This window comes from Haliotis rufescens, unplaced genomic scaffold (genome assembly GCF_023055435.1).
Source record: "Haliotis rufescens isolate VD_foot unplaced genomic scaffold, xgHalRufe1.0.p SCAF_41, whole genome shotgun sequence".
In the NCBI taxonomy this organism is placed as follows: domain Eukaryota; kingdom Metazoa; phylum Mollusca; class Gastropoda; order Lepetellida; family Haliotidae; genus Haliotis; species Haliotis rufescens.
In genome coordinates, this window is record NW_025964124.1 from 2036231 (window position 1) to 2054856 (window position 18626).

Consider the following 18626-nt stretch of genomic DNA (forward strand, 5'->3'; position numbering starts at 1 on the left):
AGTCCTCGTTTCCGGGGCAGATCTTGAAAACCGTACTATATTTCTTCATCAAACTTGGCACATAGATAGATCTGGTGGTGAACTGGTGCCTTTTGATAGTTTGGGATTTTTAAAATAGTTATTATTCGAGTTTCCATGGCAACAACTTTAATTTAGACTGAAAATGACGATAGTCCTCGTTTCCGGAGCAGATCTTGAAAACCGTACTATATTTCTTCATCAAACTTGGCACATAGATAGATCTAGTGTTGAACTGGTGCCTTTTCATAGTTTGGGAATGTTTTAAAAAGGTATTTTTTGTTTCCATGGCAACGACTTTGACTTAGACTGAAAATGGCGATAGTCCTCGTTTCCGGAGCAGATCTTGAAAACCCTACTATATTTCTTTACATAACTTGGCACATAACGTCATCTCACAGTGTTGAATACATTTCCTTTCTTGTTGGTAAGTTCTGTATTGCTTGAGTGTATGTACCTCCAAAAGTGTCATGGACACAGTTGTTGCATTCACTGACTAACTTCATACCGAAACACATTTTATTACAAATACAACAGTGAAACTGATCTTAAACCTACTCAACTGTATAAACAATATATATTCTTGTCAACCATACTCTGTACTTCACTTGCTTGATAATGATGTTAGAACATACACCGAAACCATCGCTCCTAATTGTAATAAAGAAGTTGTTTGTCCATATGTCTCATCCTTTCTCATTACAAATTCAGTAACAAATTCTATCATAAACTGCAGATGGAAAAATAACACCAATAATAACTTTTTTTTAGTGCTGCAATTAGGCCATTTACAAAAAGGCCCAGTGAACATAGTTCACAGGAGCTAATGCATTGCACACACCCGACATGCTGGCCAATACGACATCGTCTTTTGCTGGTTGCCAGTCATGCTGGAATCACGGGTAACACTATGGCTGATGATGCAGCAAAGGCAGCTCTCAACAAATCTGTTGACACCACTTCTGCTACCATACAGTGACTACAAGACTGTCATTAGGTACTATATCAAAGATCTAATGCAAAAGAAGTGGGACAACCAAGTAGGTTCTAACAAAGTACATGCAATAAAACCAACTATCGGTTACACTTACTTGGGTTGTCAGTCCAGATTTGAAGAGGTCATTATGCGACGATGTCGTATTGGCCATTCGCGTTATACACATGTGTATTTATTGCAAAGTGAATATCCTCCATTCTGTATCCCTTGTGATGAAAGAATCACAGTCAAGCATGTCCTGCTTGACTGTATAGATTTTTCCATCACAAGGGATAATTATTTCCAGGTTTCATCCATAAAGGATCTTTAATGTAAGCTCTCATTTAATTCTTGGATTTTTTAATGAAATTGAATTATTAGATAAATTTTGATTATATATATTGTAAAAAGTAAGTGATTTTAATTTTGGTAGAATGATTCGATAACTGTGATTGTTTATGACTTTACCTTCAAAGGGGGTTGAAGTAACGTAAAATAGTTGTCCCCCTGCAAGAGTATGTAAGTCCCAGTTCATGCAAAGTATGTTTCATTTCCATGTTTTTAATCGTAGAATTCTTATTGTTTTTAAATGATTTCGCTAAAAACTTTCTAACAATCACCAGTGGCCAGAGGGATGGTGTAAATCCTGCTTTGGTACCATGCAGAAAGCAGATGTACCGTGGTCCCTTTTATAGTGACCTACCTTTGGTTATTGGTGATCTATAGCCCATTTTTATTGTGTACTGTTATGAATTGTTCAAATTTTATGATGATATGCTAGTTTTAAATCTACATCTGAAATAGTCTAGTGCTATTACTGTCCTTTGTCGACAGATTTTAATGTCTATATGTATGTATTATTACCTTATAACTTGATTTTGTCACTATATGGCTGAAATATTGCCGATGTGACTTTAAATTTTAAGTCACTCACTCACTCACATAACTATTTCCATTATTAATTACCATCCAACCTTTATACATTCTCCCATGTCTCCCTCGTTCTTACTTTCCAATGGAGGGATAAACAATATATATCACTGGGCGTAATCAGTAATCCACGGCATCGGAGCATAATGGCAGTCAATCAGCCATGTCACCGAGCGTGAGCACCTGATCCTATTTAGTCAGCTCCCCAACATCAGAAACTGTAAATATTTCGCTCCATGCTGCAAACTCGGTGGACTTATCTGCCAGTAAAAGACCTCCAACAATGTCAACAGGGCAAGGGTGTTCATGGAGAAAATAAAATACAACAATTTGAAATATTTGGAAACTGCAGGTGGCCACTCTAAATTCCACTCAACTGATAAAAGTAGGCATGCAAACCTTTGCTTCAGAATGATAGACGAACACACCCTGTTCTATTTAGACAGAAAGTAGCATATATATACCGAACAGCGAAGTGAGTCCTCGGTGAAGATTGCAGCTCGTGCCCAAGTGTGAGAAATGAGCAGCTGTTTGAGAAGTATGATGAAAATATTGGTCTTACACTTGTTAATCCTAGGAATAGTCCATGCAAAGAAGAATATTTTATTTTTAGTTTCGGATGATTTGAGACCCAATCTCGGTGCCTATGACGGACCAGATGCGCCATCTCCAGTTCATCCAAAGATGCACACACCAAATATTGATGCGCTTGCTGCTAGATCCCTCCTTCTTAAACGAGCCTACGTCTCAGTGGCTTTATGCAGTCCAAGCAGGACAGCCCTCCTGACCAGCAGACGCCCTGACACAAGCCACATCTGGCTAATCGGACCTTACTTTCGTCAGTATGGAGGTAATTTCACTACACTGCCCCAGTATTTCAAACAAAATGGGTACAGAACCATAGGAATGGGGAAAATATTTCACCCAGGCGCATCCTCCGGAGGTGACGATCCTGTTTCATGGACTGATCCCTACACCCATGCTACTGATGCGTACATAACTAACAATCTTCTTATTGAAGCGGTCTCCGAGGAGAGAGCTAAGGCCCAGCCACTACAGGATCAGATTTTGGCAGAGTCTGCCATTCAGGCACTAAAGGAGGTGGCCCCAGAAGCTAGGTCAGGTGAGCGTCCTTTCTTTCTGGCTGTGGGTTTCCGTAAACCCCATATTACCTGGAACTTTCCCGCACGCTTTAAGGACTACTATCCTCTGGAAAGTTTGAAGCTACCACCAAATTACTATGCTCCAGTAGGAATGCCTGCTATTGCATGGCATAATTTCAGTAACCTGGCACACTTCAAAGATATGCAAACCTATCACTTGACAAATGTTGGGAACATTAACTATACATTTCCAACAATGCTTACTCTAGAAATGCGACAGGCTTATTACAGCTGTGTGAGCTACGTAGATTACGAACTTGGTAGGGTCATTGACGAGCTGGATAACCTGGGCTTGACCAATAATACAATAATAGCCTTCTGGGGGGATCATGGATGGCAATTGGGGGAACATGCTGAATGGGCGAAGGAGACGAACTTTGAGGATGCAACACATGCCCCGATGATGATTCGTGTTCCCGGGGTCACCGATCATGGTATTGTCACTGAGAAACTAACAGAATTTGTTGATCTCTACCCAACCCTCGTGGAGGCTGCAGGACTTCCCAAACTTGAGCAGTGTCCACCAGACTCCCAGAATGTCAGTCTGTGCACAGAGGGTACAAGTATGGTGCCACTTATGACGAACCCGACACTGGAAGCGTGGAAAACTGCAGCATTCTCCCAATACCCCAGAGGAGGCAACGGACTTGAGGGGGACATTGTCATGGGTTACAGCATGAGGACAGAGATGTATCGCTACACAGAGTGGATCAACTTCAAAGGCAGGCCTATTTATAAACCCATGTGGGATCAACTACAGGGAGTTGAACTCTATGATCATACGAAAGATCCAGAGGAGAATTGGAACCGAGCCGAGGATCCATCTTACAAAGACGTCAGGGTCGAGTTGTCCAGGAACCTGCAGTTAGGCTGGAGAGGGGCTTTACCTGACAGACACGTCGGAGGTCGTCAACACCACCTGTAACTACATTTACTGTCCATAACTTCTCATGTCATAAATTGTCATTATGCAAATAAGATATGATTAAATATCGTTATAACCAAAGATGTGATTTGCTCATTTTGTTTCCACTTACTTTTAAGTGTGAATGGATATTGATTTACATAAAACAGAAACATTGTCTCTGAAAATGTAGATTGGTTAGAGATCTGGTCAACCAACATTGTCTCAAGTAACATAGATAACTTCTGCCGCTCATGGCGTTGTGTGCGCAATCTGTTGGTTAAGTTTACATTTATAAAATAGCAAACCCAGCAGATGAACCTGTCCTATGTTGAACTGATTTGAGTCTTTATTTTATTTTTATTGTCAGTGGTTCCATTGTCGATGGTTTCGCAAACACCGGATATCATCACTATTAGATAGTGGTTCATAAGTGGCCAGAATTGCTCATGATATAGCCAGAATCCAACTTTTCACAGATATTTCTTATGTATATGGAAAGTGTTGTGTTGATTTTATTTTCTGGTGACATAGCTAATTATCACCGGATGTTAGATAAAGCACATTGGATTTCATTTTCTGTGGTTTCAAGACAGGATTCGATCTAATTGAATTCACAACACTAGTAGTAATACTGTTACGTGTCAATTCCCAAATTGAAACAATATATTAACGCAGAAATCTGTACGTAAATGAACTTAGTGTGAAACCAACAAACAACCAACAAATGGTAAATACTTAACAAGTGTATTACAAAATTAACCAGGTTTACACATCAATGCATCAAATACTCGCAAATTACGGAACACCATTTGCAATGGCAGTACACAATAGGGTGGTAGTACAATATTAAATGACAGTATATAATATGCAGTGGTCAGTATCAAATGCAAAAATACGGTGATAATCATAGATTCACCCAGGGGCAAGAGTGGTCAAGCTTCCGAGATGGACCTAAGCAGGGAATACAGGGTGATCTTCACATGGAAGCTGGTCTTGATGTATTATCAGATGAAAATGTGTCATGACATGTGCGAGAGATGCTGTAAAGCTCTATACAATGCTGGGCGAATTTCGCTGTTTCCAGCAGTTACCACACCACCGTAGCATCAAAATATAGTAACTTCCTGACGACTGTTTACATAAAATAGTACTATGTTCCTGACGCCTGACCACTGTCCAAATTTAATGCAATGAGCGTCAACCGAATCGCAACAGAAACAATGCAGCACAGTTACACTCATTGTTCAATAATACAATACACTGGCATATAACAACAATAACAGGTCCTTGTATACATTTACATTTGTATGTGTCTGAAACAACTCGTTAAAGTAAATCATATTTAAATATAAATAACCCAATGAGGTGACGCAAATAAACATGAAAGTGGGTGTTATTTAATGTCACAGTATGTGTTACTGCTACAACACAGCAACCTCTGTATAATCAAATCTAGACAAGACCAGGCCACTGAATGAAAGCATGTGCAACCCTCTACACCGTTGGAATACGGAGACACAACACTAGCCACAGAGTCTGATAATAAATTCCCAAGTACTGTCGGATCCTGCCATATGATGTCCTGCAACCGAACAAACTACACCATCATGCATCAAGGTTAACTGGAGGCACTGATATACATATACAACTATAACTGAGGTATGGTCTCATTAAACGTAACTAAATGAGAAACGTGTCTTTTCAAACAAGGTATATTTGGCATAAATGTGGCATATTACGCCAGCTCACTGAGCTTAGTGTATCATCACAGCTCTAGTGGACAGACCGCTTGGCTGGAAAACGGAATGTCGTGGCTACACGGCCTCATCCTTCCAAAAGACGTTGAAAGATGACACTTGTTGGTTGCCTACCTGGCACTCGGTTGTCTAGGACTCGGGCCATCAGTTCGGACTAGTACACAGTGCCAGTGGCCATAAATAAAATGCAATGTAGTATAGACAGGCCCCAATTTAACGGTACACCATGTCGCAGAACAAAGATCGAGATATCACAATGACTTCACTCACTATGAGGCCCAGTGAATTTCCTTTAATAAGACATACTTCATTCTGAGAATGATTCAAGTTGTGATTTGGCTTGCACTTGTATAGATTGGCCACTTTCTTGTCTACAGGCAATCAAATCTAGCTCTTCACGTCATCCATTTATTATCCCCCGCCACGAAGCGGAAGGGGGATATAGGAATGGGTGCCGTCCGTCCGTCCTTCCGTTCTTCCGTCCGGCCGTCCTCCCTCCGTCCGTCACATTTCGTTTCCGGAGCAGATCTTGCAAACTGTACCATATTCCTTCACCAAACTTGGCATATAGATCAATCTAGTGGTGAACTGGTGCCTTTTGATAGTTTGGGATTTTTAAAAAAAATATCTTTCGAGTTTCCATGGCAACGACTTTGATTTAGAATGAAAATGGCAGTAGTCCTCGTTTCCGGGGCAGATCTTGAAAACCGTACTATATTTCTTCATCAAACTTGGCACATAGATAGATCTGGTGGTGAACTGGTGCCTTTTGATAGTTTGGGATTTTTAAAATAGTTATTATTCGAGTTTCCATGGCAACAACTTTGATTAAGACTGAAAATGACATTAGTCCTCGTTTCCGGAGCAGATCTTGAAAACCGTACTATATTTCTTCATCAAACTTGGCACATAGAGAGATCTAGTGGTGAACTGGTGCCTTTTGATAGTTTGGGAATGTTTTAAAATGTTATTTTTTGTTTCCATGGCAACGACTTTGACTTAGACTGAAAATGGCGATAGTCCTCGTTTCCGGAGCAGATCTTGAAAACCGTACTATATTTCTTCACCATACTTGGCGCATAGATAGGTCTAGTGGTGAACTGGTGTCTTTTGATAGTTTGGGAATTTTTTAAAATGGTATTTTTTGTTTCCATGGCAACGACTTTGACTTAGACTGAAAATGGCGATAGTCCTCGTTTCCGGAGCAGATCTTGAAAACCCTACTATATTTCTTTACCAAACTTGGCACATAACGTCATCTCACAGTGTTGAATACATTTCCTTTCTTGTTGGTAAGTTCTGTATTGCTTGAGTGTATGTACCTCCAAAAGTGTCATGGACACAGTTGTTGCATTCACTGACTAACTTCATACAGAAACACAACTTATTACAAATACAACAGTGAAACTGATCTTAAACCTACTCAACTGTATAAACAATATATATTCTTGTCAACCATACTCTGTACTTCACTTGCTTGATAATGATGTTAGAACATACACCGAAACCATCGCTCCTAATTGTAATAAAGAAGTTGTTTGTCCATATGTCTCATCCTTACTCATTACAAATTCAGTAACAAATTCTATCATAAACTGCAGATGGAAAAATAACACCAATAATAACTTTTTTTTAGTGCTGCAATTAGGCCATTTACAAAAAGGCCCAGTGAACATAGTTCACAGGAGCTAATGTATTGCACACACCCGACATGCTGGCCAATACGACATCGTCTTTTGCTGGTTGCCAGTCATGCTGGATTCACGGGTAACACTATGGCTGATGATGCAGCAAAGGCAGCTCTCAACAAATCTGTGACACCACTTCTGCTACCATACAGTGACTACAAGACTGTCATTAGGTACTATATCAAAGATCTAATGCAAAAGAAGTGGGACAACCAAGTAGGTTCTAATAAATTACATGCAATAAAACCAACTATCGGTTACACTTACTTGGGTTGTCAGTCCAGATTTGAAGAGGTCATTATGCGACGATGTCGTATTGGCCATTCGCGTTATACACATGTGTATTTATTGCAAAGTGAATATCCTCCATTCTGTATCCCTTGTGATGAAAGAATCACAGTCAAGCATGTCCTGCTTGACTGTATAGATTTTTCCATCACAAGGGATAATTATTTCCAGGTTTCATCCATAAAGGATCTTTAATGTAAGCTCTCATTTAATTCTTGGATTTTTTAATGAAATTGAATTATTAGATAAATTTTGATTATATATATTGTAAAAAGTAAGTGATTTTAATTTGGTAGAATGATTCGATAACTGTGATTGTTTATGACTTTACCTTCAAAGGGGGTTGAAGTAACGTAAAATAATTGTCCCCCTGCAAGAGTATGTAAGAGACAGTTCATTCAAAGTATGTTTCATTTCCATGTTTTTAATCGTAGGATTCTTATTGTTTTTAAATGATTTCGCTAAAAACTTTCTAACAATCACCAGTGGCCAGAGGGATGGTGTAAATCCTGCTTTGGTACCATGCAGGAAGCAGATGTACCGTAAGTCCCCATGGTCCCTTGTATGGTGACCTACCTTTGGTTATTGGTGATCTATAGCCCATTTTTATTGTGTACTGTTATGAATTGTTCAAATTTTATGATGATATGCTAGTTTTAAATCTACATCTGTGATAGTCAAGTGTTTCACTGTCCTTTGTCGACAGATTTTAATGTCTATATGTATGTATTATTCCTTATAACTTGTTTAGTCACTATATGGCTGAAATATTGCCGATGTGACTTTAAATTTTAAGTCACTCACTCAATCACATAACTATTTCCATTATTAATTTCCATCCCACCTTTATACATTCTCCCATGTCTCCCTCGTTCTAACTCTCCTATGGAGAAATAAGCAATATATATCACCAAGCCTAATCAGTAATCCACGGAATCGGAACATAATGGCAGTCAATCAGCCATGTCACCGAACGATAGCACCTGATCCTATTTAGTCAGCTCCCCAACATCAGAAACTGTAAATATTTCGCTCCATGCTGCAAACTCGGTGGACTTATCTACCAGTAATGCACCTCCAACAATGTCAACAGGGCAAGGTTGTTCATGGAGAAAATAAAATACAACAATTTGAAATATTTGGAAACTGCAGGTGGCCACTCTAAATTCCACTCAACTGATAAAAGTAGGCATGCAAAGCTTTGCTTCAGAATGATAGACGAACACACCCTGTTCTATTTAGACAGAAAGTTGCATATATATACTGAACAGCACAGTGAGTCCTTGGTGAAGATTGCAGCTCGTGCCCAAGTGTGAGAAATGAGCAGCTGTTTGAGAAGTATGATGAAAATATTGGTCTTACACTTGTTAATCCTAGGAATGGTCCATGCAAAGAAGAATATTTTATTTTTAGTTTCGGATGATTTGAGACCCGATCTTGGTGCCTATGACGGACCAGATGCGCCATCTCCAGTTCATCCAAAGATGCACACACCAAATATTGATGCGCTTGCTGCTAGATCCCTCCTTCTTAAGCGAGCTTACGTCTCAGTGGCTTTATGCAGTCCAAGCAGGACAGCCCTCCTGACCAGCAGACGCCCTGACACAAGCCACATCTGGCTAATCGGACCTTACTTTCGTCAGTATGGAGGTAATTTCACTACACTGCCCCAGTATTTCAAACAAAATGGGTACAGAACCATAGGAATTGGGAAAATATTTCACCAAGGCGCATCCTCCGGAGGTGACGATCCTGTTTCATGGACTGATCCCTACACCCATGCTACTGATGCGTACAGAACTAACAATCTTCTTATTGAAGCGGTCTCCGAGGAGAGAGCTAAGGCCCAGCCACTACAGGATCAGATTTTGGCAGAGTCTGCCATTCTGGCACTAAAGAAGGTGGCCCCAAAAGCTAGGTCAGGTGAGCGTCCTTTCTTTCTGGCTGTGGGTTTCCGTAAACCCCATGTTACGTGGAACTTCCCCGCACGCTTTAAGGACTACTATCCTCTGGAAAGTCTGAAGCTACCACCAAATTACTATGCTCCTGTAGGAATGCCTGCCATTGCATGGAATAATTTCAGTCGCCTGGCACGCTTCAAAGATATGCAAACCTATCACTTGACAAATGTTGGGAACATTAACTTTACATTTCCAACAACACTTACTCTGGAAATGCGACAAGCTTATTACAGCTGTGTGAGCTACGTAGATTACGAGCTTGGTAGGGTCATTGACGAGCTGGATAACTTGGGTTTGACCAATAATACAATAATAGCCTTCTGGGGGGATCATGGATGGCAATTGGGGGAACATTCTGAATGGGAGAAAGAGACGAACTTTGAGGATGCAACACATGCCCCGATGATGATTCGTGTTCCCGGGGTCACCGATCATGGTGTTGTCACTGAGAAACTAACAGAATTTGTTGATCTCTACCCTACCCTCGTGGAGGCTGCAGGACTTCCCAAACTTGGGCAGTGTCCACCAGACTCCCAGAATGTCAGTCTGTGCACAGAGGGTACAAGTATGGTGCCACTTATGACGAACCCGACACTGGAAGCGTGGAAAACTGCAGCATTCTCCCAATACCCCAGAGGAGGCAACGGACTTGAGGGGGACATTGTCATGGGTTACAGCATGAGGACAGAGATGTATCGCTACACAGAGTGGATCAACTTCAAAGGCAGGCCTATTTATAAACCCATGTGGGACCAACTACAGGGAGTTGAACTCTATGATCATACGAAAGATCCAGAGGAGAATTGGAACCGAGCCGAGGATCCATCTTACAAAGACGTCAGGGTCGAGTTGTCCAGGAACCTGCAGTTAGGCTGGAGAGGGGCTCTACCTAGCAGACACGTCGGACATCGTCAACACCACCTGTAACTACATTTACTGTCCATAACTTCTCATGTCATAAATTGTCATTATGCAAAGAAGATATGATTAAATATCATTGTTAACCAAGATGTGGTTTGCTCATTTTGTTTCCACTTACTTTTAAGTGTTAATGGATATTGATTTACATATAACAGGAACATTGTTACTGAAAATGAAGAGTGGTTAGAGATATGGTCAACCAACATTGTCTCAAGTAACATAGATAACTTCTACCTCTTATGGCGTTGTGTGCGCAATCTGTTGGTTAAGTTTACATTTATAAAATAGCAAACCCAGCAGATGAACCTGTCCTATGTTGAACTGATTTGAGTCTTTATTTTATTTTTATTGTCAGTGGTTCCATTGTCGATGGTTTCGCAAACACCGGATATCATCACTATTAGATAGTGGTTCATAAGTGGCCAGAATTGCTCATGATATAGCCAGAATCAAACTTTTCACAGATATTTCTTATGTATATGGAAAGTGTTGTGTTGATTTTATTTTCTGGTGACATAGCTAATTATCACCGGATGTTAGATAAAGCACGTTGGATTTCATTTTCTGTGGTTTCAAGACAGGATTCGATTTAATTGAATTCACAACACTAGTAGTAATACTGTTACGAGTCTATTCCCAAATTGAAACAATATATTAACGCAGAAATCTGTACGTAAATGAACTTAGTGTGAAACCAACAAACAACCAACAAATGGTGAATACTTAACAAGTGTATTACAAAATTAACCAGGTTTACACATCAATGCATCAAATACGCGCAAATTACGGAACACCATTTGCAATGGCAGTACACAATAGGGTGGTGGTGCCATATTCAATGACAGTATATAATATGCAGTGGTCAGTATCAAATGCAAAAATATGGTGATAATCATAGATTCACCCAAGGGCAAGAGTGGTCAAGATTCCGAGATGGACCTAAGCAGGGAATACAGGGTGATCTTCACATGAAAGCTGGTCTTGATGTATTATCAGATGAAAATGTGTCATGACATGTGCGAGAGATGTTGTAAAGCTCTATACAATGCTGGACGAATTTCGCTGTTTCCAGCAGTTACCACACCACCGTAGCATCAAAATATAGTAACTTCCTGACGACTGTTTACATAAAATAGTACTATGTACCTGACGACTGACCACCAAATACAATGCAATGAGCGTCTACCGAATCGCAACAGAAACAATGCAGCACATTTACACTCATTGTTCAATAATACAATACACTGGCCTATAACAACAACAACAGTTTTTCTTGTATACATTTACATTTGTATGTGTCTGAAACAACTCGTTAACGTGTATAATATTTAAATATAAATAACCCAATGAGGTGACGCAAATAAACATGAAAGTGGGTGTTATTTAATGTCACAGTATGTGTCACTGCTACAACACAGCAACCTCTGTATAATCAAATCTAGACAAGACAAGCCACTGAATGAAAGCATGTGCAACACTCTACACCGTTGGAATACGGAGACACAACACAACAGCATATGTGACATATGAGTGATCATATACTCCCAAGTACTGTGAGATCCTGCCATATGATGTCCTGCAACCGAACAGACTACACCATCATGCATCAAGGTTAACTGGAGGCATTGATACATTTCAACAACAAGAATATCTATATATTTCCGTACTGATGGAGGCCATGGGCCTCTTGTACATTCAGAGTAGTAGAGTCTATAACATAATTTGTTTTCTGTTTCTCAGAGTAGATACTTTGAGTTGTTTAACAGCGATGTGAATTTAAAGAAATTTGTTATTTTCAGGTATATACTTAGCCCTTAATGTTGCATAGAATGGGCATATAAGAAGGAAGTTGTAATCATCTTCAATGTCATTTAGGGCGCACAAGTGACAAATGCGTTCTTCTCTTTTAATACCCGTGTAACCTTTTACATTTAAACAAGATAAATACTGTTCGGGATATAAATCTTTTTATTTACCATTTTGTAATAAATACATTTGTTTGATTCAGATACAGATTGAGACCAATTTTGTAAATATATATCTTTAAGTCTTTGTGTTAAGGATCTTATGAAATATGAATGACATTGTATATTTTGTTCACACCAAACATAGCCATAACCAACAGAAAACAGCAACTTTTTTACGTCTGTTACCCAATTTCGCTTTCCATTTTTATCAAAGAGTACCATCATATAATAACATTTTTTCGGGAACCTATAAAATTGCATATTCAATAATCTTAACCAATATTTGATAACCTTTAGATATGAACATATGTATAGATTGGAAATCTGCCACAATCACCATATACCATAACACTTGGTGTATTAACTTTAACACCAAGGAATTTCTTGCAGGCATATAAATGTACTTTTTCTATTTGTTCAAGCTTACTGAGCCCCCATATCTCTGCTCAATATAGTAATATCAGACTTATCTTTAAATCAAATATCTTGAAGAACGACTTGTAAGTAATATTTCCAAGAGTAAAGATTTTTGTTTTAACACAAAAATTAATACCTTTTGAGCTTGCATCGGTGCTTGCTTTGCATGCATAGACAAACTAATATGATTTGTAAAGTATACACCTAAACACTTGTAGAAAGAGGTAGTTTCTAGGCGTTCCCCTTTGTAAAACCATTTTTCCTTTTGAGCAAGTTTCCCACCATTTTTAAAAACAACGATCTTCGTTTTATCTTTGTTTACAGTTAATTTCCATTCATCGCAGTACTTTTCTGGTTCGTTAATTTGTGTCTGTAAGCCACCAATACTACTTGAGAATAATACAATATCTGTGTTGCTAATTCATTTATAAAAAATGAGAACAAAAAAGGACTTAGAATGCAGCCTTGTCTCACTCCAAGTTCACTATCAAACATTTCCGTCAGTTCTCGGTTATTTCTGACACATACTTTTACATTTTCATAAATGTTACATAGAAGTTTGCTCATTTTACAACTAAGACCATGGAGTACAGAAGTGACCATATCTTATGTCGTGGTACAGAGACAAATGCCTTTGCAAAGTCAACAAATAGAGCATAGAACTTTCCACCTTTTGTACTTAGATACTTTTGTACGATTGTTTGTAGTATAAACATATTATCAATAGTTGTATATCCTTCTCTAAATCAAGCTTGGGCTTCACTTTTCCACTCCCATTTGGGAATCTGTGCCACATCGTCCTTTCATAATATAAACATTTAACACTGAACATAGATCTAACAGACATTTACCGAAATTATTCACAGTTTTGTCAGCTGAGAATCGCTGGACGTTAAAATAATCCCAAAAGGAGTGATGTTGACTTTCAGTGCGGTCAATTATGTCGTCCTCAACAAAATCGGGTTTGCTGCCTGTACGAGCATTAAAATCTCCACCACACAAAATATACACATTCGGGAGATGAGATAGGATGTCTATAAGTCTATCTTGGAATATTGTTATTCCATTTTTGCAATACAAGCCAAGTTTGTTATACCAGGATGACCCTTCTGGATGGACATACAAACATGAATATAATAAATCAGAATCGAGACTAAAAAGTGTTTTGTCAAATAATACAAAAACAGAGTTTTCTGTTATATTGTACCATTTTACATATTTGGAGAACTGTCTTTTTATCAATACTAATATCCCACCCCAATGTCTTCCACTCTGATATTTTATCCGCATCCTTACTAATAACTTTATGATCTGGGAAAGCATATTGTAGGTCAAAACTGTTAGTCCATGTTACAGTTATTCCAACTACGTCGAACGACTTTATGTAGTTCAAGAAGTCAGTTTCTGTTATTTTTGGTAAAATACCGGAAATATTCCAAAATATAAAATTCAAGAGTATGACCTAGAAGAGTCATATAATCTCGGGTGCTGTCTCTAACATGACCCTGGTCCCATTCCTATCTGGTATGTCCCCTGTAGGACGGGCGGGAGTTGGATCGGGTCAGTCGTCGCTATCCAGTTGTAGATCGCAGTGTCAACGTTTCTGTGTGGGTCGCGAGGTGTTCGGTTTTGCTTTATCTGTATATTCTCCTCCTTAGCCACCTCCACAATTATATTTCCTTTATAATAATACCTAGTAATTGGCTTCTCGGCTCTGAGTCTAAGCAATTACCTGTCCCTGTCTTATTGGGATTCTTAGTAGAGATACGACGTGCCTTGCAATGTCTCTTGCAGCTAGTGGTTGTAGACTTTTATGTAGTCTGGCAATATTTAGGACCTCGCGTGCCTTGTCTTTGCTTTCAGTGTAATTTTCGTCTTGTTTCTCCGGAATACCGTATAAAACAATGTGGTTTCGCCTACTTCTCCTTTCCTGGTCTTCCGATCGAGCTTCTAGGTCCCGATAGTAACTTTCTGCTTCCTCTGCCCTTTCACCCAGTGCGTCAATGTCAATTCTCATGATCTCTTGTACATCTTTGGAAAGTTTATCCTCCGTTATCTTAGTCTGGTCGATGATCGTTGTTTTTGATTCATTTAGTTCGTCACTTGTTGGCCCTTGGTTTAGTTCCACGTCTCCTGAAGTATGTATCATGGATGGTATGAATGTATTACCAGGGAGAGTATCAACATTGCATATGTCCTGTTTTCGGTATGTAAACAATGTACCCGTCGCCAGTGTCGTTGAAAAAGTATGTAAACTCTCACTCTGTAGGCCATGCGGACATAATGTAGGAGGAGGGATCAGCTTTGGCGATATGTCTTGTATCCATGTTGCTGTAGCAGATCCTAAACCTACCACACTTAGTAATACAGTCCCGCACAACAGAAGTCTGTAGGCAACCGCCGTACGTGGCATCCAGTCCGACATGGGGTTGTAGGGTTGAATGTTTCCTACCTGTTTTAGCCCTTTTGGAGGCTGGAATCTTCAAATTTCTGCTCGCCAAATCTCGATTGAAACTCCCATAGTGTTGTTTGGTCGGGTTTGTTGGCTTTTCTCACCTTAGAATAATTATTATCAATTTTTCTACTTTTCTCGGAGCTTTTGTTGACAGTGCTCTACTACTCAGGGGAGATAATTTCGTAAAATATATGAAATATATATATATATATATCGTGATATATATGTACAACTATAACTGAGGTATGGTCTCATTAAACGTCACGAAATGAGAAACGTGTCTTTTCAAACAAGGTGTATTTGGCATAAATGTGGCATATTGCGCCAGCTCACTGAGCTTAGTGTATCATCACAGCTCTAGTGGACAGACCGCCTGGCTGGAAAACGGAATATCGTGGCTAGGTCCACGGCCTCATCCTTCCAAAAGACGTTGAAAGACGGCACTTGTTGGTTGCCTACCTGGCACTCGCTTGTCTAGGACTCGGACCATCAGTTCGGACTAGTACATAGTGCCAGTGGCCATAAATAAAATAGACAGGCCCCAATTTAACGGTACACCATGTCGCAGAACATAGATCGAGGTATCATAATGACTTCACTCACTATGAGGCCCAGTTAAGTTACTATTATAAGACATACTTCATTCTGAGAATGATTCAAGTTGTGATTTGGCTGGCACTTGTATAGATCATTCTCTTGACCAATCTAAATTGTCGAGGGAGAATATTCAAATTCTTACAGTTTGGCTGCACCGAAACAAGTTCTGGGTAGGGAGCAGTTAGTTAAGTTACAGGGGGAAGACCCAGACTTCTTGCCAGAAGTTTTTGCCAACAGGGCACTCTCTTCAGAAGTTGTCAAGGTTCGAGTTTGCTATTATTTGAATGATAGCGTTTGGATGACAAAATGGAGGCCGTCGGATGTACCTGTTGATAATGAATAGAATATTTTCCATGTAGCTCGTTGGCAGGTCATTTGGGTGTAAACAAAACTTGTGACAAAATTCTGTCCCATTTCTTGAAGTTGAAATTTGCAAAACATGTGATGTGTGTCAAATGATTAGCAAACCTAATCAGAAAATCCAAGCCGTACTTTTGAAACCCATTTTTGAAAAACTTTCAGCAGTATCATCATTTATTGTGTTGGTCCTTTGCCTTAAACCAAGTCAGGAAATCAGTACATGCTTACCGTCATGTGTGCTTCCAAAAGATTTCCAGAGGCTATTCCTTTCCGTGAAATTACAGCTCAGGTTAGTACGAAGACATTGGTAAAGTTCTTCAACATGGTTGGCTTGCCTAGGACTATTTAGTCAGATCAGGGCTCTTATCTCAAGGAGGTCTGGAGAGGTTCCATCGGACACTTAAGAATATAATAAGGACTTACTGTTTTGAGACTGAGAAAGATTAGGGATGAAGTCAGTTCAGGAGTCCCTAGGTTTTAGTCCTTTTGACCATGACTTTGTATCGTGGACCTTTAAAGCTCTTGAAGGAGCATTGGTATGATAATAAGTTTGAAATCTGAGTATGTCTCATCATTTCGGGCTTGTTTTTCAAAAGCTTGTGAAGTTGCTATGGATAACTTGAAGGAATCCCAGGACAAAATGAAAGTACGTTATGACAAAAAGTTGCAAGAGAGAAACTTCAGTCCTGGCAATAAAGTCTTAGTGTTTTTTGCCAGTACCTGATCAACCATTATGTGCCAGGAACCACGGTCTGTGATACTGACTATGTTGTAAAAACACCAGGCCATCATGGAAAGACACAGCTTTGTCAATGTGAACAAAATCAGAAAGTGTCATGATAGAAATGTTAATGTAGCTGCCCAGTGTGTTATCACTGTTTCAACTGAGGATGTTGTATCAGATTATGATACTGATGAGAATTGTGAATTTGTCAAGTTTGATCGCATTGCTGGTTGTTCTAAACCAGACCGGGGGCACGGGTGGCCCAGTCGTCTAAGGCTCCGCGATTCACTGTGCAGAGTTGCGTCCCTTGGGCACGCCAGAAACCGATGATTGTGGGTTCGAATCCCGGTTCGCCCTGATTATGTTTCTAGGTTTGTCAGCACCATACCCGTGCTCGTGGGTTTCACCGAAGTGGTAAACGTCTGAGACTTGCATCACTTCGGACTTTCCTCCCACATTAAGCTGACATGCCGCGATATAACTGGAATACTGTTAAAAGCGGCGTTAAACCCAACTCACTCACTCACTCTAAACCAGACCAGATTTTGTGTGAAGATCACTTATAACTCCGGATTCCCAGCCTGTACATGCGGACTATTGTGAATATTATTATCACTGAACCTTTTGATTTCACAACTGCCATTATATTTTGTATTTGATGCTGCCATTGAATATTGTATTAACACTCGATTGCATACTACCATTCTAATTGTTGTGCAGTAGCTTCTATTGAGTTGTAAACCTAGTTACTTGTGTAATACAGTTGTTGAATGTATACCATGCGTGGTTTGTTTGTTGACTTATCTGTCATTTCTTTTACGTAACAGACTTCACTCACTATCAGACACAATCACTTCACTCACTGTGAGAAACAATCGCTTCATTCGCTATCAGACACAATCACTCCACCCACTGTCAGACACAATCACTTCACTCACTGTCAGACACAATCACTTCACTCACTGTGAGAAACAATCGCTTCATTCGCTATCAGACACAATCACTCCACCCACTGTCAGACACAATCACTCCAATCACTGTCAGACACAATCACTCCACCCACTGCCAGACACAATCACTCCACTCACTGTCAGACACAATCACTCCACTCACTGTCAGACACAATCACTCCACTCACTGTCAGACACAATCACTTCACTCACTGTGAGACACAATCGCTTCACTCACTGTGAGAAACAATCACTTCATTCGCTATCAGACACAATCACTCCACCCACTGTCACACACAATCATCCACTCACTGTCAGACACAATCACTCCACCCACTGTCAGACACAATCACTCCACCCACTGTCAGACACAATCATCCACTCACTGTCAGACACAATCACTTCACTCACTGTCAGACACAATCACTTCACTCACTGTGAGAAACAATCGCGTCATTCGCTATCAGACACAATCACTCCACCCACTGTCAGACACAATCACTCCACTCACTGTCAGACACAATCACTCCACTCACTGTCAGACACA

At 39.8% G+C, this 18626-nt stretch overlaps 2 protein-coding genes across 2 annotated transcripts; both read left to right on the forward strand.

Moving 5' to 3' along the window:
• Nucleotides 1–2830: 2830 nt before the first annotated feature.
• LOC124118984 (iduronate 2-sulfatase-like) lies at nt 2831–4012 on the forward strand. Its single transcript, XM_046481335.2, has one exon. The coding sequence runs from the start codon at nt 2831–2833 to the stop codon at nt 4010–4012; it is 1182 nt and encodes a 393-aa protein (XP_046337291.2).
• Nucleotides 4013–9106: 5094 nt separating this feature from the next.
• On the forward strand, nt 9107–10615 carry LOC124122661 (iduronate 2-sulfatase-like). Its single transcript, XM_046485769.2, has one exon. It carries the CDS (start codon nt 9107–9109, stop codon nt 10613–10615), a length of 1509 nt encoding a protein of 502 aa, XP_046341725.2.
• The last annotated feature ends 8011 nt before the right edge of the window (nt 10616–18626 follow it).